At 39.8% G+C, this 24,114-nt stretch overlaps 1 protein-coding gene and 1 long non-coding RNA gene across 8 annotated transcripts; one reads left to right on the top strand and one right to left on the bottom strand.

The window, feature by feature from the left end:
* Positions 1 to 5,456: 5,456 nt before the first annotated feature.
* LOC145431856 (uncharacterized) lies at positions 5,457 to 7,223 on the bottom strand. The gene is made up of 2 exons (XR_013912163.1): positions 6,983 to 7,223; positions 5,457 to 5,838 (listed from the first exon to the last, which is right to left on the bottom strand). It is a non-coding gene; the product is annotated as an uncharacterized LOC145431856 (long non-coding RNA).
* Positions 6,649 to 15,276, top strand: LOC113032777 (uncharacterized). 7 transcript variants are annotated; one of them, XM_080308118.1, is made up of 9 exons: positions 7,361 to 7,496; positions 8,324 to 8,420; positions 10,487 to 10,581; positions 10,713 to 10,738; positions 10,911 to 10,979; positions 11,179 to 11,973; positions 12,530 to 12,727; positions 13,130 to 13,340; positions 13,686 to 15,276. In XM_080308118.1, exons 6-9 carry the CDS (start codon positions 11,268 to 11,270, stop codon positions 13,936 to 13,938), a joined length of 1,368 nt encoding a protein of 455 aa, XP_080164244.1. In that variant the 5' UTR covers positions 7,361 to 7,496; positions 8,324 to 8,420; positions 10,487 to 10,581; positions 10,713 to 10,738; positions 10,911 to 10,979; positions 11,179 to 11,267; the 3' UTR covers positions 13,939 to 15,276. The 7 variants fall into 7 exon arrangements, with proteins under 7 accessions (XP_026041667.2, XP_026041661.2, XP_080164244.1 ...); XM_080308119.1 differs by lacking the exon at positions 10,713 to 10,738; XM_026185876.2 differs by lacking the exons at positions 7,361 to 7,496; positions 10,713 to 10,738; positions 10,911 to 10,979 and adding an exon at positions 6,650 to 7,023.
* The last annotated feature ends 8,838 nt before the right edge of the window (positions 15,277 to 24,114 follow it).

Raw genomic sequence — 24,114 nt, 5'->3', positions numbered from 1 at the left:
GAACATTATGGGCTTTTTGTTTTTGTTTTCGTCTCCTCTGAATTAGTTCTAGGATAGGACAACAGTTTCACCACAAGATCCATTTGTTAGCTGCGGTTTGTCGCAGTATTCCCCACATTTTCCATTGCTCAGGTTTCCCTTTTCTGAGCTTTTTAAAGTATTTTCATGTCAGTAATCTTGGAAATTAAAATCGGAATTTTATTCCTCGAAACGAGTCGTTCTCAACATTTGGAAGCCCGTTTTCCTCATGACGTAGTTGTTTTTGTCAGGTCATCAGCAAGTGCTTTCAACCCATTAAAAACATTTTATGACACTTGCAAGTTAGCTTTAAATAAATTAAAATGTTTATTTTATTCCTGCTGCTCTAATCATCATTTCAACTAGTCTGCATTCACCATCCTGCATCGTTCTAAAGCTGACATACAAGTGAATAATAAATCCAATATGAGGATGTTTTAATGTGAAGTCTTAACCAGAACTACTACTCCTTCCCTGTTGCTAGCACTGTTAGTATCTCTGCTACCTCCTCCTCCATCTGCTAGCTACCTCTTCTAGAAATCTTCCTCTTGCTATCTACTACCTCTCTGCGCACCCCTTTGCTACCTCTTGTTCCCCACCTCCTTCCTTTTTGTTTCTTCTTAATTTCTTTTAAAATAATTTCTTTGTCCTGCCCACATGACTGCTGCATCACTGACTGTTGCCCTCTTCTCCCAGTCTGTTGGAAGAAGAAAGCACACAAACACACCGTACAATCCCTCGCTCACACTCTCGTTCAACGTGCCCTCCCATTCAACATTTTACCAGGCTTGTTATGTAATATCACTTAAATATGATGGGATTTTCTTTACATATATTATCTTTAATGGATACTTTTTTTTGTGTTATTGGTAATGTATTTTCAAGGAGATGTTTTGTGTAGATGGAAGTTCTCTCTGTTCTTTGTAGCATTTGTTTCTCTCCCCCCCTCTTTTTTTTTCTTTTTTTTTTATTATTTTGTATGGGGTCTGTTGGTACTTGGACCTAGACACTGTCGAATAAACTGTGTTTTGTATGAAAATGTCTCAGTTTCTTTGTCTTTTCTCTTTAGACTAAAAGCACAATTGCTAAAATTGCAAAAGTTTTCATCTGAAACTGCACAAAAAGAAGAATGTAGAAAATAAGTATGTTTTTATATTGCCGTTACAAGATTGTATTTTAAAAATTAATCACCTGAAAGCCCAAGTCTTAACAATTAAGTAATTCTTAAAGTTAATTCAGAGTTTTAAAAAAAATTGCTATTAGTGAATACTGAATTAGTCATTTCCAAAAGAAAAAAAAACAGATTACACGAGTAGTACATTGCTTCATATTTGTAAGGGTTAATACTTCATGTGATTGTGTTTTTGTGAACTACAAGCTTCAAGAGGACAAACTGGATAATCTATCCTGTGCTTTTGTGTCGGGATTAGGGACATTGCTCCAAAACATCTGCACATAATGCATTCTCAATGTGTAAATTACAGTTTTCAGTGACGTCACAGGCTTAGTCGGCTTTTGTGGAAGAAAATTGGTGAAGTCTAAACGTCTGTTTGAGACTTGAAATGAACAGTAGATTTTTAGAGCACCATGCAATGAATCAACACTGACCAAACAGAACATGCATATGTGGTTGTCAATGAAAAAAGTTGAATTAAATCACAATAAACTATTCTTTCAAGCTCCTTATGATTAATTTGTAATGCCATTACCTCTTCAACAATGGTTATGATAGACACACAGTGCTGTCACATTATTATTATTATTGTTATTATAATCAAATAATTTGAGCTTTTTCATTTCCTTTGGCACATTTCTTACATTTTTAATTTCCGAAGATAGATTTTTCATAACAAAGCTAAAACATTGCATTTGTGTGGCGCACAAATAAAATTTCCTTAAGTATTTTATGTATTGTTTAGACAGCTTCAGAGAATAATTGTAGTATAGGAAAAGAAAAATGAATCAAGTTAACACAGAGGTAAAGTACTGTCCACAAAGTTACTGCTATATGATTTGGGCTGCAAAAGTTCTATTTTAGGCTATTATAGTTAAGTGAAATAACAAAGCAACAAACTGAGCATTTTTTCAGGTCTTGGAGGGATCCATGATAACTGGGCTGAAGATGTCATTGGTGTGCTTGTTTTGCTGCCTTAGCTGCTTAGCTCTCTGCTTGTAGAATCTGTGTATGAACAAACGAAGAGGAAAACTAATCCCGCCCGGCTGGCACTGTAATCTGGCGAGGGGGGGGATTTCTGCATACAGCAGATTGACCATGTGTATGTTATTGAGAGGTTTGAGGGGCCAGAGGGTGATTACTCCCTGAGTGGGACTGGGAAAGGGGGGGTGGGAAGTTTGATGAGAGGGCAATGGAACATCTCTGCTCAAGCACTGTGAGCAACCTCTGGGGATGAAGTCAGTGTGTTGGTGTGAAAAACTGCAGTTCTAATGGCCATCTGATTGTTGTCTCTATAGCTAATTTTCATCTTCAAAACAATTGTTTTTAATAACTAGACTTTACTTTTTTTTTTAAAAAAGAACCTTATACTAGTATTATCATCAAGGGCATCCAGTGTCAAATCTTTGCCAAATCAATCAATAAGATTTCTATTCTGGATTGACCAAGGTTGTCAAGGACCGCCTTCTAATGGTGTTTACCAACAGGGCCAATTTCTGGTGCTATTTCTTGTTTTGGGGGGCAGCCAGAGATGAGGAAAGACAGTAACATAGGGACTTTAAATAAAAGGACTATGAATGGTAAAAGGTGGAAGCTGGCTTTTAATTATGGACAGAAAAAAGGGAGAGGTATTGTGTCCCATGGATGTATTGATGGAAGACATCCAGATGGTTGCTATGAGAGAAAATTATACTAGAGAGAGGGTGAAAATACAAGCAAACAGCTGAACTTTTTTTGGTTTGGTAAGGTTTGGCCTGGAGGATGACAATCTAACTGCCATATTGCTAACCTGCATCGCAATAACCATGGGCTTTTGTCAAAGGGATGTGATTGTGAATAGTTCTTAATAGTATTTTTAGATACAACTTATAGCCAGTAGTCAGAATTCATTGTTTCCACTTTACATGAGCCAAACCTTTCTCTGAATTTCTTGCCACCATGAAACCACAAAACAGCCTTCTTTTATTGTTTTTAAGACAAATACAGGCATGATGTTGCTGCAGGCAGTGGTTAAAATCTGATGAAAAGTATGTCTGCACTCTAAGTAGACCCTCTGGTGGTCTGCGGAAATTTCACTTGAGGCCCCTTGATTAATTGCAGGTTGGATAGCAGTCATTACTCAAAGACTTCCCAGGAACACACTTGCTAAGTACTTAAACTGCAAGAGCATTAAAGTCTTGATGTTTTGCCTTCTGCATGGCATCTTGGAAGGACACCTCAGCAGGGTGGCTAACTTTGATCTAGATTTAGCATACTAAATATTTAGCCTGGAGCATCAACATGCTTGGTTAGTTCAGCAAACTAATAAAAAGTGCACGTGAACATTTTTATCAGCATATACGTGATATATTATATAACAGCACAATGGAATATTAAACTGAAGCTCTATTTAGAGTTAATAGTCATGATTAATTTCCCTTTGATTTAAAATTGGCAGCCATCCAGTACAAAGTCTTACTCTAAAACCTGCTGTCCTTGACTGGTTTCCACATCAGAAACCAGCCTAAAACAGGCCGGCTGCCTGCCAACGAGGATACAAAAACGGACCAATTTGCATATTGCTGATGCATACCAAAAATGCCTGACAACGAGATGGAAAGAAGTGGTTGAGGGTTTTACACAAGGGCCTTTTAACTTGACACATGAGCTCAAACATTGGCCTTTTAGTGACAAGACCTTTTAGTATGCAGTCTGAGAAAATAGTGCTGACTTTACAAATATATTTTTGCGTGCTCATCTTACTCTTAGCTTTCTCCTCCTTATTTATCAATATAAATGAGGTTAGCGCATAGAGTTGTATGATTGCCATGAGTTTGTTGAGTACTTATTCAGAATCTGGCTGACTTCCTGTTTGCTTGCCACACATGAGTACGATTAAATAAAAGTAATCTTTCAGGTTTTGTAGAATTTGAATATGTTGAAACGTATTTAACAAATTCTGATCTGTTGAGTAATGGAGTCATTAATGGTGTTTTTAACTTTATTCACCATTTTAAAGCCACTTTTTGGCCTTGTGAACATCATCTGATGGACATACAAGTATTACACAGTTCAGGATTGTTTATTAGAGATTTGGCTGCAACAAAAACGTGTTTTGTCAGCTATATTTTACAATATCCTCTTTCTGTTTATGCTCGTTGCTCCAGCCGGTAACAGCTCCATTTTTCTGAGTCATAAATAGAACTTTGAAAAGGCAAAGAGCAAACTTGTAAAATTCACAGTTACAAAAACAGCAACAATTGCTACTAAATAGCTGACAGTGGAGGTTAATACTACTTCATGGTATCCCTAGTATTACAAGATAAAACATGTTATAGTTGCAGTGACATGCTGAATTGAAGTAGTTCAGTGGTGATAATGGAGGTATTGGTATTATATACCCTTAATGCACTTTTTCTCACAGGTCCACATGCTAAAACCACACTTATGTCTTCCCAGAGGTCATGTGGGCAGGAACATGTGTGTTAATGTGTTCTCTCTCTGCAGAGTAAATGCCAGTCGTGTGCCCTAAATGTACAAGCAGAGGGGAAGGTTCAGGATGAGGCTAAGAGAAGCCATCCCTGGCCCAGTTATGACCTTTGAAAATTAGCAGTGTCAATCTCTGCTTGACTGGTGTTCTGACTAAAGTGAAACTGGGAGGACTCAGAAGAGTTCTTCACTTCTTCAAAAACAGCCTTGCTGAAAACCCATTTTAACCCTTTTTAAATAAATACACCTTTAAAATGGAAAAGCTATTAGGAATTAGTAGCAGCAGTTGAAAAGGTGGCTTATGCCTCATTTATTTCTGCTTGGTTTGTTAAGTAAAGGACAGAAGAAATGGGAGTGACACCAATATTTTCAGCTAAGGTGATAAAATTTGGTAGATCACACATTTCTCAAACAGAAACAAGGGAAGGGATTGTACTGGTTTTTCACTTTTTTTGCTTTGACTTGGGGAAAAAGCATCACATTTGCAGTTCATTCACACTGCACAGTAACTTTAAGTGTTGTGTAAACATCCCATCAGTAAGGCTGTTTCTGGGGGTGACACTTTTGCTTCACCTTTCCTAATGTATTCAACTTAATGTTGTGTTACTTATAGTAATATTCTTGTTGCGATCCCATTGCAACTCTGCAGAGAAAAATTATTTTTGCACCGATTTTGTTGGCAAGCTCTTTCAAAAATGACCTCACGTGTGGCAGTAGATGCAGCGTTACAGCCAAAAATGTTTTGCACACTCACTCTCTCTGTGTGCACTGCCAAAAAATCCTCGACACAACACAGTTTGTTCATTCAGCGCTTCAGATTCTCATTTCATTAGTTTTATTAAACCCGGCTGATGACTTGTCTCATTCACAGATGACTCTGTTACCACTCTGAATCGTGTCCTAAATGTGATCCTGCAGGTAGATGCCCTCAGGTCAGGGCCAGAAAAATTGCTTCTGGCAAAAGTAAATTCACCCTCTGAGGACCGGTTATAGTGATGCATCGAGTTGTGGTCCGGATATTTCTTTGTGAAGCAAAAGATGAGGAGTAAAGGTGAGAGCTGCTGCGGAGAGGGAATATGGGGATTGACAGATAAAATCCAGAGAGAAACAGAGAGAATCTCTGAGCTGCGAAGTGTAAAGCTCATCTGTAGTGGCAGATTGAGTCCAGATGTGGGAGGCTGGGGGGAAGCACAAATGTTAATTATGAAAAGTTTGGGGGAAAATGTGTGTTTATTGTATTTAATGTGTGGCGTGCATGAAAACACATCAGTGGCATTCAGTTAGGGCAAGCAAGGAAGCAGTGCTAGTCTAGTGAACTCTTACAAAAAAAACCTATTCAACTCTATCAAAGAGAAAGTGATCTCTCTTCTTACAGCTCAGACAGCATTAGGCGAGAGCTTTGGTCCCATAAAATATCTCCTGTTGGCATCCATCCTGTAAATTACTGCCATTTTGTAGCCTCATCTTCTGAAAGAAGCTGTTAGAATCTACAGCTTCTGTCATGTTCACCAGCGTGTCTGCATCCTGGTAACAAAATGCTGAGCTTTTCAAGCTGAGAGGCCAGCAGCATTTACTGGTTGTTTGTTTATCCACATTGTGGGTTTGTCTGTGGTCTTTAACGGGAGGCTGACGGGTGCCCCAGTGACTGCACAACAAGCTGTTTTTGGTTCTGCTTTCTTTGCTCTGTGGTGTCCAACTCTAAACCTCAAGGGCCAGTGTCCTGCAGGTTTTAAATGTGTCATTGATCCAACACAGCTGATTTAAATGACTAAATTACCTCCTCACCATGTCTTGACGTTCTCCAGAGGGCTGGTAACGAACTAATCATTTGATTCAGGTGTGTTGACCCAAGGTGAGATCGAAACCCTGCAGGACACCGGCCCTCGAGGCCTGGAGTTCCCCACCCTTGAGCTAAAGTCTGCATATTGTGCTCAAAGAGAGCTAGCATTGTTGCTCTCTTTGATTCAACATAGTTTGCTTTTCATCCTAACAATCACCTCGCCAACATGTGCGATGTACAGGAGTTATATGCAGTTTTTAATGTCTCTCCTTTATCGAGTGTGTGAGTGCATGGGTTGGTTTTGGTTCAGAAGTGGGACTTTCTTCTGGTTCCCGCCCTCTGGCTTACACACCTGGAGGAGTCACACACCTGTTCCCGATGTCCTTGTTTGTGCTACCACTTAAGATAGTGGCAGCGCTGCAGTCTTTGTTGGATTGTTGAGTTTTAACCAGTTAGTGAAGTCTGGCTCCTTCACCACTGGGATTGTGCGGTTTGCCTGTAAGTTGGGACAAAAAAAAAAAAAAAAAAAAAAAGCAGCTTACCTGCTGTTTCCTTGTCTACGAGGGACCTTTGCGGGAGAGCGGTGAGCTGTTTTGTGTTCTTGGGAGAGAATCTTTGGATCCATGTGGATTTGTGGAATAACCCTGTTGTGTGGAAGCCCAGGACTTTTGCTGGGGTTGATCTCCTGTTAAAACTGTTATTTACTGTAAATAAATAAACGCACTGAACTGTTTGAGTCCTGCCTGACTAGTGACCCTTAACAAACAGGCTACCCCAAAATGCAATGGTAGACATTTCTAAAGTGTCTTTTTAGTGCTCCTTGCAAAACACTAGAGGACCTTTCAGCAGTGTAACAACTGATAAGACCCAAATGTGCAACTCCATTGATGAGATTAAGGTTCAAATTCTTTGTGATAAAAAAGGAGTTGGGACAAAGGTAATCAATGCAACCACACAAACAGAGAAATATGAAGCAAGCAGAGGCAAAAACACTAGAAGACTGTCATGGGAGGAGTACTAAAAGAACACTGCGAACACATCTGGAAGGAAACTAAGGTACGTAAAACAAACCTTAAATACAGATGCAGGTTAGACACATTAAGGTGGAGCAGATAACTGTATAGAAGGGAGAAACAAAAAGCCAAAAGGTAGGCAGAAAATTCAAATTAGCATGCTTTTAAAAATAAAACATGGGCAGAAAGGAGAGTGTTTGTGACAGAATTATATGAAATTGGTTGGCTGAAATACACAGATAAGAAATAACCAGCAGTAACACCTAAACACAAGGACATAGACTTGCAGTCCAAAGCAACTGTGGATTAAAGTGACATTCAATGATTAGTCATGAGACGTTCCAATTAAAGATTTCAGGTTGGCTTTTTATGAAAGTCAGAGGCGCTGCAACAAAGTACTGCCTGTGATCCAACGCTTTTCCTCTACTTGATCTGGGATTACATATACCAAATTAGTTGCCCTTTTTTCTTTTGTTTTTATTTTCTGCTTGCAATGACTATGTTTGATATTGCTGTGTTTACGGCTCGCCCGTCGCCTGGCCCTTATTATTCATTATTTACATATATCATTAGCATTGGCATAGCATTGCTAAAAAAGAAAAGTATGAAATTTAAAAACAATCAGCTTCCCTAACCCAGTGTCTGCAGATGGCTCCCACTCCCTGAGCCTGGTTCTTCAGGAGATTTCTTCCTGTTTAAATGAATGTTTCCTTCTCACTGTCACCAAAGTGCTTGCTCATCTGATTGTTGGACTTTTCTCAGTATTATTGTAGGGTCTTCGCCTTTTATCATAGCATAGAGGCAACTGATGTTGTGATTTGGCACTACATAAATACAATTGAACTAAATCTCTTTCCTTGTCCCTCCCAGGAGTTGACCGATCATTTCCCTCATAACTGCCAAGAAAGCACTTTGATCAGCTGATCAAGAAATAACGGTCAAGACCTCTCAAAGGAGCATCTACAATGTAAGTCTGATAACAGTTTAATATTATAAACTGATGATGAATAACTGATAGCATGTTTACTTGTAACAGTAGAAAGCCTGCAGCGTGCATGCATTTAACTCTGCTAATGTTTAAATTCAGGACAGAATGAGCTAAACTGCAAACAAATTTCCAGTTATTTAATTATTTTACTTTATTTAGGCTGATCTGTTACAGTCTCATGTTTTAGGTGCGATTACACCGCAATTTGTGATGTTACAACTTCTAGGATAAAGAATTGTAAGATGTCTCTTATCTGTATCTGCAGTTTGCCAGTGTACTTTATTTTTTAGAATATTTTCAGTTTGATGAGCAATTAGCTAAAATGATGAGCCATAACTTTTGGTACAACTCAGTGTAAAATTTTTTTTTTTTTAATTTATTTTTTTTTTTTTTACATACAATAGTTTAGCAAGAATTATGGATGCAAATTCTTTCTGACTACAGTGTTCATGCTGTAGCAAAACCACAGAGATGAATAGCAAAATGAAATGGGGGAAAAGTGTGAATGTGTTTACACTTCTACCAGAACTCTTGGAAATGATGGTTCAGTCATTTTATGTTCGAAGCTGTGCCTCATTCTCACCACTGGACATATTTGGACAGACTTTATTGTAGGGAGCCGGCAGATCAAACACAGTTTTCTGGTCTGACTTTGATTAACTTTTTTATTCTAATAAGCACATCTGTCTTTTAATGTCTAGAAAAGCTGGTGGTTTCTTTGCATGTGTGAAAACAACTGGCTGCTATAGATACCCAGCCATTAACCGCCTTGTGGGGACTCGAGCTATCGAGAGTTGTTGGGCTTTTATGAGAGTCGTTGGATAGTCGTTGGAGAGTCGACCCACCCGGCCATGAGATGAAAAGACTGTAAACTGTAGATAAATAAGTGATCATTTCTCTCTCACCACCTTTGTTTCAAAGTATCAGCAGATCGTTACTTACATGCTTTGGATCAGTTTCAGTAGGAAAACATGGTTGTTTATTCTGTTAGACCTCTTTGTGTTATTATGGAAGGAAACGCACTGAATGAGCGTTAAAGTCATCATCACTTGGGTTCCTCTGAAGACATGAAATATATTTATACACAAACTGCAGAATAAAAAATGTTGTTTGAGCTGACATGCACTATAATTATCAGCTTGCAGAAACCATCTACAGACTGAACAAAATGGATGGATATGATAGGACTAAATAGTCTCAGCTTTTTGGCTTCTGACTTTTGAGTGTTATAAAGTTTTGTTAGATGTTAAGATTTAGCCTCCTAATACGTAAGTAATAGAGTACAGGCTGAGTACTTTACATGGACTGTAAATAAACTTTCTTTCTCCACTTCATAATCAGTGGAGTGCTCAAGATGTGCTGCATAGATGAGCAACATTTGTTTGCCAACACTTATACACATCACTGCAAATGTGATCACAGAGAGAACTGGACACATTTTGTATCTTGTTGTAGTCCAGTCATGTCTTTTTGTAGTTGTTTACATCCTTCAAGGTATTTTATTTTAACAGTTCTTTCACACAAGAACTGCCAATAATGTTTGAGTAATCAGGTCATGTCAGAGGTTGTCTCAGACCCATTACCACTGCTGGACATCCTTGGACAGACTTTTTTCAGGAGCTGGCAGATTAATCACTCTTTTCTGATCTGACTGTAATGAGCATTTGTGTTCTCAAATGAACATCTGTCTTTCATTGCCTAGAAAAATTTCTGGCTGCTTTGTCTGTAAGAAAATGGCTGACGGGTTTAGATATTCAGACATTAACTCTTTTGTGGGGCTTCAGCCAATCAATCACTGAGGTGTGGTTTAAATCTGGGTGATCAAGGAGTCTGTCGCTACACAAAGGATTAGTGACAAAATCAAGACTCGGGGACAATACAAGAGGCTGATTACTAAGGTCACATGTAGATAGTAACCTGTAGATAAACAGGATGTGCAGGTATTATTACATCATGGAGTCGTATGTTAATCAAGTACCAGCAAGCTTTTTAAGAGTCACAGACCAGAGATACTCATTCATTTTCATTTGACTCTGAGCATGCAGGCTGGAAAAGCTTCTGCCTCTGGCCTTTTGGATCATGGGGATGTGTTTTTTGAAGGCATAAGACCAAATTTATTTTTCCCAGGAGTTTCTACCAGGTAAGAAATCACAATTATTTTTGAACTATATATATCCACTAAAGAGATGTGTTAAATATACATTTATTTGTATATTTGGCGAAAGCATTGTATTTGAATGGATGTTAATTTTACCACATAATTATTTTCAGCATGCTTTTACCACATCTGCCCTAAGGTAAAGGTGTTTGCAATCATTTTGACAAAAATGCTGGATAGCTTTCTTGGAGTAATATAATTTCATTCTTCACAGCACAACTTTCAACTTCCGTGTAAATAGTTTAGACACCAATTACCAAACAATGGCTATGACTATAACTTGGATTAATACAATACTGCTTTGTTTACAGTGATTTAGCCCATGATGTTTGAATTTGCAGTCATATTTGTCTTTAAAATAGTCCTTCGACTACAGCCAGGTAAGGAAATACCAAAAAGTTGATTCTGTTCAGTTCTCCACTGAACAGACCTTGTTCGGCTGAGCATGCATCAAGAGACTTTCTTGAGTAACTGGCCAAAAATAAACTTATTTGAGAGATGGCTTAAGCGAGTTCTGTGTATCTTCTTTGTATTATTTTAGTCTGGATGGTAAAAGTGTTATTGTTCTTAACTTTTCAGGTGCAGCCTGCCTTCGAAAACTTGAAGGCAGGGTTTTAGGCCAAAGGAGCGTTAAACAGGCCTGGAGCTGAGGCTTCCAACAAGTCAACATGAGGGTCAAGTGGCTATCACATCTGCCACCCGAAGTTTGGGTCATGGTGTTCAGCTACCTGAGCACACAGGAAAAGCACAGGGTACGCTGCTGCTGCAAAGTCCTCAAAAAGCTGATTGACCACCCATGCCTATGGCGGAACCACATGGTGGTCCTATCCAACTTTCCACGCTACACAGCTGGATTCTGGGACACACTAAAGTATCGCAGGGTGACCCATGTTGCAGTGCAACGTTTGAGGCCCAAAGACTGGAAACACCTTGTGAAGTCCCTCCCACGGCTCACCACTATTGTCTGCATGGAGGCACAGCAGCATTACAAGAAGAAAAGTGTGGACAACCTGCCTGATTTCCCCAACCTGAAGACTCTCGGGATACGAAACGCCACATGGAGCGAGCCAATGCTACAGCAGTGTCAGACTGGGCAGCTAGCAGAGCGGCTGACTCACCTGAGTGTGTGTAACATCCAGCTGCCAAGCACTGCTGAGTTCGTAAACAGCGTGTCACGCTTGTTCAATCTGGAATATTTGCTGTTTCACCAGCAGGCTGAAGCAAAGCTGCAGGTGGTGGCACCAGTGCCATCTAAGGCCTTCCATAACTTGCTATTGAACCTAAAGAAGCTGAAACACTTATCCTGGGAGATTACAGAGAACCCAGTGCCACTGCCCGACGACTACTTTTATCCCCCAGACCCAGAAGACCCAGGTAAGTCTAGTGTCTTTACAGCATTTTATAACCCTGCATCAGAACCAGTATACTTTTTTTTTTCACCTGAAATATTAAAATAGCATTTATCAAAAGAAAATCACACTTTACATGTGGGTTTACCTGCTAAATTGCTTCCCAAACAACATTTACAGCTGCTGTGTAACTGGATCAAATGTATTTTGTGACTCAGCGGGTCAAAAAATCAGACAGCTTTCAGTAATTTCATACATTTATTAGCAATGTATCTAACTTGCAGCATAAAAGACATTACTGAGTACAGAGTGAATGATACTGTTTATCATAGTTTTTTCCTAAAGGAGTCAACTTGCTAAGAGTTGCTGGATCACATGTGACACGAGGAAGAATAGCTGCTATGATGCTGCAACTAATGAGGGTCTTAATAAACTTAACTAAAGATGTCCTTTACTGATCAGTCACCATTCAGAGTTTTACTTACTACCTAAGCCTGTAGTGGTGGGACAGTTAGATCAGCCACTGTGCCAAATTATTAGCAAACGTTTGACTAACTTGCTCCCATTATTTGGTCCTATAGAAGCGTACGGTGGCCCAGCACTGACTTCTCTGGAGTTGGTGAATTACCCAGAAACCATGCTGTCTGAGAACGCGCTGAGGGGACTGACCTCACTGAAGTCACTGACTGTTCGCTATAGGTACCTAAAAATTGGCGTCAAATGTCGTCTAGAGTCCTGGCTGAGTTATCTGTATCAGCTAGAATCACTGGAAATCATTGGTGAGTGTCACCATTGTTCAATGTGTTTTTGGTTTTTTTAGTTTAGTTTCGCAAATTTGACCTGATATACAAAATAAAGCAGTAACACAGACTAGCCACATAAGTCACTACAAATAGTACTCATTATTTTAATTTTAAAAAGCAGGTATTAGTATTTGTGTAAAGGTTGCCTGCCAGCATTTTAGTGAATACTCTGATGCTGTATACATCCTTAGTTAGTAGGAGAAATTTTCTCGATCAGAAAACGGGGGATGAAAACTTTGTTTGTCCCATGTGTTGCCTGTTCCTTCTTCCTGTTTGTAAAAGTAAGAAGCAAATAAAATTAAAAAAAAAGAAAAAGCAAAAGATCAAGCTTTAGGCCAAAACTGCCTCCTGTAACTCTTCTGATTTCTGTCTGTCTAGGTGGGAATCCTCTTGCTTTCTATACAACCATTTTTCCACCCCGTGTCACCAGGCTGGTGCTGAGAGTGATCATATCACTCAAGGATTTATGCTTCATCGTGAAGAAAGTCAAGAAACTTGAGCACCTCGACATGCATCAGAACCGCTTCTCCGGCAGTCTCTGCAAAAAGCTTCCCTCACTATTTCCTCAGCTCAAGACTCTCAGGATACGGTGAGATGGCAGATTTTTATTTTCTATTTAGTATTTATTGTTATTGTAGATAGATAACATTGCTCAGTGAAATTATTACAGATTACATTTAATCGATTACCTTCATGCAGTACTGACTGACAATTTAAAAAAAAAAAATGTTGGTGGCTTAAACTTGCTTCATTTATTTAACAAAGGCACTAGAACTTTAAACTATGTTGCAGCATTTTCTTAAATACAACCCAAACATTAATCTGCTGGAAAGAGTCATCAAATTTTTCTTTTTTCTTTCTGGGTTTCCAGTTGCCCCAGCACCAGATCTTCCTATCAGGAGTCTAAAACATATATTTTTTGCCCTTTTTCTAGATATTTCCTTGAGGAACCAAAAAGTGACCTCCTGCTCCTCAGCAATCTCAAACACCTCGAGCAGCTGGAGCTGATCGTGGAGCGCTCGTACATTCTCAAAAGTGACCGCAACGACCACCCCTGGCCGAGTCCGTCTTTGCAGGAGCTGATCAGAGAGCTGCAGGAGCTGTCCGAGAACAGGATCAACATCATCACCACAATGCGACAAAGAAACCTTTTTCAAGAATGTGATTGTGTTTGGGAAGGGGAGTAAAGACACCGCGGTTAAGCCGCAGGTTGCCAAATGAAGCTGAATGATAGACACTGACATTCAGACAACACTGTCATCTGACGTCAACCAGACTCTGAGACACTGCAGAGATTTTTTTCTTTTTCCCACAAAGTCTTATGTTTTCAAACTATTGCAACATCACGCTCACTATAATCTGAATTCTGACACGATCATACAATCATACACTGATGTCTGTAACCCAGCGGCAGCCACAGCAGCACAACGCAGTGTTACATGTTACAAAAATCTAGATTTGCACAACCGGCCGAAGCAACACCAGTGCGCGATAGTGGATGTGACATGTGAGCTTTAAACCACCCTTAACAGGCAGGACCCTAAATGTGAGCAGTCTGGAAAGTCTTGAGATGTATATTTCAAAGCCAACAAAAAAGCCACATTACTGCAGAGGAGTTATTGAACTGTTGGCCTAATCAGAAAGCTTTTTCCAGTGCATGAGGAGGTGAATTTACATGAGCTGTGTTGTAGATCTTTGTAGAGGATTATAATCTTTCTAGATTTACATGAATTGTAGATCAGTTTCCTTAAATTTAATTTTGTTTTTGCGTTTACGGTCATTTAAGGTAGTTTTCTTTTTTCTTAAACAGGGAGAAATGATAGATCTGTTTGCATATTGATTTTGCTCTGGCTGATTTTTTTTTTTTTTTTTTTTTTTTTAATGAACTGGAAAAACTGAAGTCACTGTTATTATAATCTATTTGTTTCTGGCACAAAGAATGAAAGCAAATAACAAAAGTACAAAACAAACCCAAACCATTAGCATCAAAACTGAGTAGCAAGCAAACTGAATTGAAAAGGCAAGAAGCTGCTTCTTTGTAGCTCCACTGAAATGCTACAGATTGTTAATGTTAATTCAGTGCTTATTTTTGAATGGTCGATCCAAGCATGTGTGTTTGTTAAACAATTTTTACAAGTTGTGTGAACTTTTATATTTTTTATTTTGGTTTTTTTTCTAATACAAGCCCTTTTTTCTGAAGAATTGTATTGTTTGATTGAATCCTCTTTTTCTTTTTTTGCAAGTATAAAATCAAGCACCTAGCCATGAGAAACATAAAAGTTTTTGTTTGGGGGCAGCTTTTATATCTCCTCTCTGACGGTAAGAGTGAAAAAACTCAGCGGGAACCACTGAAGGTGTCCTACATGATGCTGGAAACGCTGTGGATGTAGTGCTGTTTGATCATCTCCAGGATGGATGAGACAGTGATAGCAATGATCTGTCCTGCTGTTCACACAAGCTTGCCCAGTTGTTGTATGAACAAAAAATACTTCAAAAACAATAAAAAATGTATTTTGTTCTTTAAATGTCAGACTTGAGTGAGTAGATGCTTGAAACAACACATGATTTGGTTCTCCTTTAATTGGCCTCAACAATGAGAAGCATCACCTTCCTTAACACATCCTTACATGCTTACACACGTGTTTTAAAGATCCAATTACACACAAAGCGGTCTTATTTAGGTATTTGCCAGACATGAGTATAAATTACACACACAGATGCAGTTATCTGACAAAAGTCTTTCTCATAAGTCAAATGTAGAAGACTGCAGTAGTTTAAATATGAAATGAGTAAGACAAAGTTAGAGACGAAGTACAAAGTAACAAATACAAGTAAAAATACTTTGTAATTGGGCTTAAGTAGAATTTTCAGGTATTTTTACTTGAGTATTTACTTTTTACTTTTACTCCCAAAATTTTGACACAAGTATCTACACTTTCTATTCCTTTATTTTCAAAACAGACTCGTTATTCAGGAACAGGAACGCTTCAATGCACTGCAGTGTTTTTTTTTTTCCTGTTGCTTTGTCCATATTTCTTAACTACATTGTTACATAAATTCATGTGGACACTCAGATGATATGCTGGGGGGGATGTCTACTTGTTAAGTGCAGTAGGCTGCAGTGCATGAGGTCTTTTCCTTATTCATATGCTGCAGTGTAGTGCCACTAATAAGTTGTCGTTCTTGGTTGCTACAGTTTCTTATTAGTGCTATCCATGTTTAGCACATTTTCAGCTGAGTTCACAAACTCATGACTCACCATGTCTTGGATACCAAGTATTTTAGGGCTTCAGAAATAATCACAGTTGGCCAAAAAAGAGTTTGGTGTTGAAATTAAGGTCAGACTTAAGGTCACAACTTTCTCATAGCAAGTAATCCAAACCATGCAGTAACATAAAAAAGTAATAAAAAAAATATTTGCTGTGTTTCAACAGTTTTGTGTGTATTCATCACTGCTGAAAACTGAGTGCATCGAGCCATGTGTATCCGTTTGTACACTCTCTAAATCCTGCACCAGCTGAAAGCGCCACAGGTCTTTGCCCTTTTGTTGGAGGAGACTGTTGCCATAGCAAAGGCTCAGTTGTTACACTGCCTGTGGCAACAAGCAGTTTGCCTGGCAGGTCACCATGTGAGGCCACTGGCACCGCTCTGTGATGACTTTAAATGCCTTTCTCCAATAGCCTCCAACCAGCTGCACAGGTATATAGATAAATTAAAATCCTATGCTAGCTGCAAGTGTTTTGCAGTTAATTTTAGGCCACTACAAATCTGTGGTCACTACTAGCAGTAGGATTAGCATTTTTCATATGGCAGCTAGTGAAACTGTTTAGATGTTGACTCAAAATTTAAGGGAACTCTTCAACAATAGTCAGTAGTAGTCAACAATAGCCTAACCTGAAACACTCCTATTGCCAGCTATGCGGACCAAGGCCTTATTACGGTTGTATAAGGATCGGGCCACACACCCCATACTCCCGAAGCACCTGCTGCAGCACACGCTGAGAGACACGGTCGAATGCCTTCTCCAAGTCCACAAAACACATGTAGACTGGTTTGGCAAACTCCCATGCACCCTCAGGTATAGAAGGATAAAGAGCTGGTCCAGTGTTCCACGACCAGGATGAAAACCACATTGTTCTTCCTGTATCCGAGGTTTGACTAATGGACGGACCCTCTTCTCCAGCACCCTGGCATAGACTTTCCCAGGGAGGCTGTGGAGTGTTATAGCTGGAACACACCCTCCGGTCCCCCTTCTTAAAAATGGGAACCACCACCCCAGTCTGCCAATCCAGAGGTACCGCCCCTGATCTCCACGCAACATTGTAGAGACGTGTCGACCAAGACAACACAGGCTAACCAAGCCCGATAAGACTCCTCCTTTAGCCTGGTGGCTCCCTTCATCACCTTGCGATCGCAGCTCAGTGAAGCTGCTTTGGCAATGGAGGTGCAGGTCTGGTGATACGATTACAAAATTGATCATCAAATCACTGAATTGCTACCGTATTGCAGTGGAGGGGTTTGTGTGTCCCAGGGATCCAACGGGCTATGTTGTCTGGGGGCTTTTGCCCCTTGGTAGGGTCTCCCATGGCAAATTGGTCCTGGCTGAGGGACCAGACAAAGAGCAATTCAGAAGACCCCTGTGAGTAGAACATCAAGGGAACAGTTCACCCTGCTTGGGATAGGGTTACCGGAGCCCTGCCCTGGAACTAGGCCTGGGGAGGGTGCCTGAGGGCCGGGCCTTAGTCCATGAGGCCCGGCCAGGCACAGCCTGAAAAAGGGACATGGGCACATCTTCCTGCAGGCCCATCACCCGCAGGAGGCGCCATAGGAGTTGAGTGCATTGTGTGCCAGGCGGCAGCCAGGACCGGAGGCCTTGGCGGACCGATCCCCAGCTACCTAGTCTAGTGTACACTGTCTAAATATATTGATAATGCAAACCACATAATTGTCTATTAATAATTTGGTTATGCTGTTTTCACAGCTGACATTTGACTGCTGTATCTGCATGTTTAAAAGGGCATAAATGTTGTGCCTGTGTGTGCACTGTGTATGTGCCAATAAGTGTCTGTGAGTATCATAAAAAATGGAGAAGGGTAAAGTAGGCCAGCTGTTCACAGCACTACAGGAGCTGGTGGAGTGAAGGAGTGATACAAAGACTGCACCCTTCCCTTCCTCTCTTTCTCATCTTTTGTCTCCTCCCCCAAAGCCATTGTTTCACTATAGTCCTTTATCTGACTTTTACACACATGTAGTCAGTGATGTGGACTGAAAACTGCAATGTTGTTTGAAAGCATGACGTGATAGTGATGACTTGAGTCATGATTTAAACCACGATATACAGATGAGGATTTATTCTGGTTAAATTAATGATTCAGTTAACTCTGCATTAATTTTTATTGCTACAGTCATTCTAATGATTGAAATAGACCTGCAGCAGGTTAGGGTTATTAAGGACAGAAATGTCAGTGTACTAACAAGTAAAGTGAGCGTGCTGAGAAGATGGATGGAGTGCTTTGAGGCGCTGATGAATGAAGAAAATGAGGGAAAGTTAGTCAATTGGAAGGTGGCTGGCCTCAATAACTTGCCTGTGGAGGTATGAAGATGTGTAGGAGAGAGGACAGTGATGTGCAGGGGTGCAGTAACCACAGAGGGATACATCTGAGGAGGCATACCTTGAAGATATGGGGAAGAGTTGCGGGAGCTAGGTTAAGAGGAGACGTGATGGTCAGTAAGTAGCAGTATGGTTTCATGCAGAGACAGAGTCAATGTTTGCTTTGAGAGTGATACTGGGGAAGTATAGACAAGGTCAGAAGAAGCATCACTGTGTCTTCTAGAGAAAGCCTATAATAAACTGTCAAGAGAGGAACTGCGGTACTGCAAGTTTGCGGTAGGGGTGACTGATGGGTTCAAGGTGGCCATGAGATTATCAGGTGTCAGCTCTTAGGCCCTTCTTATTTGGTGATGGACAGGTTAACAAATAAGGCCAGACAGGAGTCTCTGTGGACTATGTTGTTTGCAACAACATAAGTGAGAGCAGGGAGCAGGTGGACAAGAGTCTGGAGAGGTAATATATGTAGCAAAGACGATGCAAAGAATTGAGGTATTGAAGGTGGACGAGTTTCCATACCTTGGGTCAACCATCCAAAACAACAGACAGTGTTTAACGGAGGAAAGAAGAGAGTGAAGGCAGGGTGACGTGGGTGAAGATGAGTGTCTGGGTAATTTGTGACAGACGGACAGAAGAATGAAAGCTGATGTTTACAGACATGAGAGTGGTGTACAGTGACGTTTACAGAAGGGCAAACAGAGATTCAGCAGTGTCATTGAGTTTCATGGGGCCCTGTTTTGAGACCTTTGCTCCATACATCCGTCCCTTAAGTAACGTTATAAAAAAACGCAAAACCTAAATTTTTATTGCTATTTAAAGAGGTATATTTATCTGTGAAGCCAGATGATAAAGAGCAGTTAAACTACAGGCATGTTTAAAAGACATACAGGCCTGGGTGACCTGTAGTTTCCTACTTCTAAATTCAAACAAAACTGAAATTTTCGTACTTGGCCCTTGAAGAAACAATGTGTCTAACCAGATACTGACTTGGATGGCATTACCCTCGTCCCTAGCAGCACTGTGGGGACTCTTGGAATCATTTATAATTCATTATTATTGGGTTGTTCTGTAAGTTCCCTTAAAAGCTTTCAGTTTGTCCAAAACACTGCAGCGAGAGCACTGACAGGGAAGGGGGAGATAATATTTCTCCCATATTTTGACTTGTCTTTATTGGCTTCCTCTAAAATCTAAATTTCAACTTAAAATCCTACTCACCACAAAACATTGTATAACCATGTCCCATCATATTGTTAAGACCTCATAGTATTATATTAGATGTCATATTAGCACCTATCTTATCAATTGAACACTTTGCTCTCAGATTGCAATCTTATTTTTTTCCTAGAGTTTCCAAAAGTAGAATGGGAGACAAAGCCTTCAGATGTCAGAGTTTAGCTAGGGCTAGATCAGGTGACCCTTAAGCCTCCCTTAGTTAAGCTTCTGTAACTTCTGGCCTGCTGTGGAACTTCCTGTGATCCACAGCATTTCTTCTTCCAACACTGACCTCATTGGATTTTACAATTCAGTTCAATTCAAGTCTATTTATATAGCACCAAATCACAACAACAGTTGCCTCAACAGTCGCTTTACATTGTAAGGTAGACCCTACAATAATACATACAGAGAAAACCCAACAATCACAGAAAGGGGGATTTTTTACTCTAAACTCAATAAGAGTTTAAATTGCACATTCGATTTTGATTGGCTTTTGTCTAAGTTAACAGTTTAAATGAATTTATATTACATACAACTGGCATGCCACTGTCATGGAATGGGCCCCAGTCCTCTCGTGACTCAAACAAACAGCCGCATGGATTTTCTTATCATTTCTACCTAATTGTGTTATAGTTCTTAGTGGGTCTTATTAACTAATGAAAACAAATTATTTAAATCTAGCTTAGATTTGGTTGGTTCTTTTTCTTCTCTGCCACCTCTCTGTACTTTCTGGCAAGCGTGTCTCTCTCACTCTGGAACTACTCGATCTGTGGTGACTGGTCCCACCAACCTGCCAAGTATTTGTTATGCTGTTTGCCATCTCTCTACATTCTTTTCTCTATCCTCGCTTTTTCCTAACCTTTAGTCAGAGCACATGGCTGTTCTCACTGAGCCTGGTTCTGCTGGAGGTTTTTTCCTGATAAATCGGTTGATATTTATGCCCAGGTGTCAAGAATTTCCTTACAGGAGATTGTTGGCTTCTCTATAAAGTTATTTAAGGTAAGTGATATTAGTGTTTATTTTTTATTAATTTGCAGTACATAATTCAAATTTAACTGAAATGAATGAGTGTATGTGGCTACAAATGAAACATCTGTTGAATGATCATGACAAGGACAGAAGTGATGTACATTAAATTTTAATTTCCGCAGAGCTTCCAAGTTCCTGTGTTCACCACAAATGTAACATCTTTTCACTGAGATAGATTTAGTTTTGTCAGGTGTTTAGAGCATGTTGGACATGAATCAGGTGGATTTCCTGTAGAAGAAACCTGTTGTATTCTCTCCCTGTGAAGCAAATCCACTCAATACTGCACCTGAAGCTTGTACTATGAAGCTGGATTTGAGCTTATCTGGATAACTTCAGGGTTAACTCTGAGTTGTCGGTATGATGAAGGGAATTCCATCACCATGGTAACTTGTTCAGCTGAGCTGATCTAACGTGCTCCGAAGCAGGCCATGTTTGAGATCAACAGATATGAAATAGCCGCTTACTGACAGTCAGTTCACAGGAAAACAGTGCCACCATTCCTGGAAGATGCCTCAGACCTCTGTGCAAAGATGACTTTTAAAGATGCTGCGAACACTACATGTTTTTTGTAGCTAGACTGGTAAACCTTGGGTTGAGCTATCGAGTTGCTAATCACCTTTGTGTGACCCCTTACCCAAGTGAGGGCAATCTGAACCCCTAACCCACATCTGAAAAATGGTCATATGACTCATTTGACCATTTTAGCACTTTGACATGACCCTGACTCATTTCAAATGAGTCAGGGTCATGTCAAAGTGCCAAAATTGCTAACATAGGTTAGCTGTGTCCATAAACTATGCAGCTACATCACACAGACGGCCTCTAATGAGTGCTACGTGCTTATAAAACACATTTTCATTCACCAAAACTGCAGCACAAACTTCTTGGATGTTTTTTCCTCACAGCAATATTTATCAGATAATCCTATGAAAATGCTCCAAAAGGCAACAAAACAATAAACATTCGTGAGAAGTGGCAATACTAAATGTCAGGTTGGAATTAGAAGGAGTAAAATTTATCCCACATGGGGAGAGATGATCCAAGTTTTTTTGACAGGAATGATTTCAAGATATTTATACGAAGAATAAGTGAATGAAAATGTGAAGATGGGTGAGAGCCTCCATCTGGAGATAGACATTGCTGCTGTAGTCTACAAACAGGAAACAAACGGGAAATGTTTGAAATGCTCTGTTTGTTTTTTGAACCACGCTGTTCTGCTAAAAATAAAGTATCAAAAGATACAGCACACAACAAATTATTGTTAGGTTTCAAGTACTGTGTAATCATAACAATACTTTAATACGTGGTAAATTTGGGACTTTATTACATAAGCCTTTTTATCTATCTGGCTGAGGGTCTTTTGCGGTGGTCTGTTGGTGCAGCACATTCTATCTTGGGATGCTCAATGGATATAACGGAGGTGTGGGGAGAGAGAAGAGCTCTCTCTCTGTCTTCACTGAGGAAGAAAGCCTCCCTCCCCCTGCATGAAACTCTGACAGCACTGGACAGCTCCTTCAGTGACCGGATGCTCCACATACAGAGTTCAAAGGAGCAACGCTGCACGTCTTTTCCTCCCGCTGCTGTCAGATTGTTCAAACACTGTTCCCTAAACCCTCCTGAAATATGTACACTATTTGTTTGTGTTTTAATGTGTAATAAAAACAGTCACACTGTAGCATTTATGTTTTTAATGTGTGAAACTCATGCAAATGAAATCTGTAAGTATATCAAACACAGTAATTATTCCTCATCTTTTTGGACCACAAATGTTTTTTTTAGGATATAGGCAAGAAAATGAATGAGCATCAACTCTAAAAAGACTGACTTACAAAATCTGTAACAATAAGTCAGGAAACAGCATCTTATTTTCACATGTATGCCAAGCAGCATTCTCCTGGTTTCAAAACCAGATTCTGCTCTCGTCACCCTTTGTCAAAGTAACCTAATGAGACTGGATATAATTTATGCTGCGTGTATGGAGATATAGGTCATACAATAACCCCAGGTCTGCAATTACTTACAAGACTGCTGTGGCGTTTGTTTCAGGAAGCTCCAGTTGTTTGGAACACCACCAGTGAGCAATTTGCTTTATGGGTCACAACTACATCTACCTTGTGCAGATGCTGACTTAAACTGGCAGGGTACGTGTCCCCTCACAAAGCCCCAGCACAGTTATTTTCATACATGTCCTAAAATGATTTCTGTCTTTATTATTATGGGCCAGAATAATGCACCAGCCAGTCATCCAAAAGTGTATATTTTCCTCTTTTATTTCAACATTTTGAGGATGTTGTTCTTGGCTGGAACTTCTAGATAAGGAAATGACACTGCAGCAGGGAAATGTGAAACTCGTTGGTTGTTCAACTTTATTAGAAATGATTTTCATTATTCTGCTTGCACTGTGACAACAGAGCAAGTGGAGGATGGAGGAAAACAAGAGTAGGTGATGAAGAATGTAATGCTCAGGATGCCATATCATTTATTATTCCATCAGAGGTGCTGAGCCGGGGGGGATGGGGGTGGGGTGGAGGCTTCTTTTGTTTCAGGGGTTGACCGAGAGATTAAATGGGCCTAATCTGTGTGTTGATGAGCACCGTTTCCTGTTTAATAACACAGAAGCGCCCGGACTGTCATAACAACAGCACGTGACCCTGATACGTACACGATAGTAGAAAGCATTGACCCTAAAACAGTGGGAAATGCCACACGTCCAGACAGAATTAGGCTGATGTTCATGTGTAGTTCCTAATCTGTGTGCTTGTTTACAGTGAACATGAAGGTTATCCCGTTGTAACAGAAGACATCAGACCTTACTATCGATACACATTTTGTTTGCAGCTGCCAAAGAAACTGTGTTGGAGTTTCTGTGATACCAGTTCTTGTACATTTGAAGACTTTTAATTATGTAAACAAGTAGCCTGTTGACTAGAAATTCAACAACAATTTTAGCGATCAATTAAACTTTCATGAATAGCTGGGTTTCCGACTGATGCAAACAGGAAATTTGAGTCACCACCATTTAAGATTTTTAATTTAAAAATATTAAATTATATTTTTAATCCTAATTTAATGAACATTCTCCTTTCACAGCAGATTTATGACATTACGCTTTATGAAATTGCCATGTTTACTTGTGCGACTTTATCTCAGTGCTGTTTCTACACACCGATTTAAATGATGCATACAATACATTGAGGACATTTTGAGTGCCCAGAATAAGAATCCTTTTATCTTATTGACTTTTTGTTCCTCAAGTGCTATCATGAGGTCGATCATTTGCTGTTTTGATTCAATTATCAAAACAACTCTTGGAAAGATTTCCACGAGATCTGGTGCCCAACAGCCAGCTGAAAGTCACGGCAAACCATGAAATAGTCACCAAACTCTGGTTTCTTGCTGTAGGGCCTTCTGTGGAATTTGTTCTATTGTAACCCTTGTGTTGTCCTCGGGTCAAAAATGGTCCCTAGGTGAATGGCAAACAAGTATATGGGAATCCCGAGGACAACAGTGC

The sequence above is a fragment of the Astatotilapia calliptera genome, chromosome 11, assembly GCF_964374335.1.
Source record: "Astatotilapia calliptera chromosome 11, fAstCal68.1, whole genome shotgun sequence".
Classification (NCBI taxonomy): domain Eukaryota; kingdom Metazoa; phylum Chordata; class Actinopteri; order Cichliformes; family Cichlidae; genus Astatotilapia; species Astatotilapia calliptera.
The sequence above is the reverse complement of the archived record's forward strand: the minus strand, read 5'-3'. Positions and strand labels throughout refer to the sequence as shown.

What these genes read in the sequence shown, in the direction of transcription:
- LOC113032777 (XM_026185882.2), top strand. Translation starts at nt 11,268, where the DNA reads ATGAGGGTCAAGTGGCTATCACATCTGCCACCCGAAGTTTGGGTCATG. An exon ending in AGAATCACTGGAAATCATTG is followed by an intron (nt 12,728 to 13,129) that starts GTGAGTGTCACC and finishes CTGTCTGTCTAG; the next exon opens with GTGGGAATCCTCTTGCTTTC. An exon ending in CTCAAGACTCTCAGGATACG is followed by an intron (nt 13,341 to 13,685) that starts GTGAGATGGCAG and finishes CCCTTTTTCTAG; the next exon opens with ATATTTCCTTGAGGAACCAA.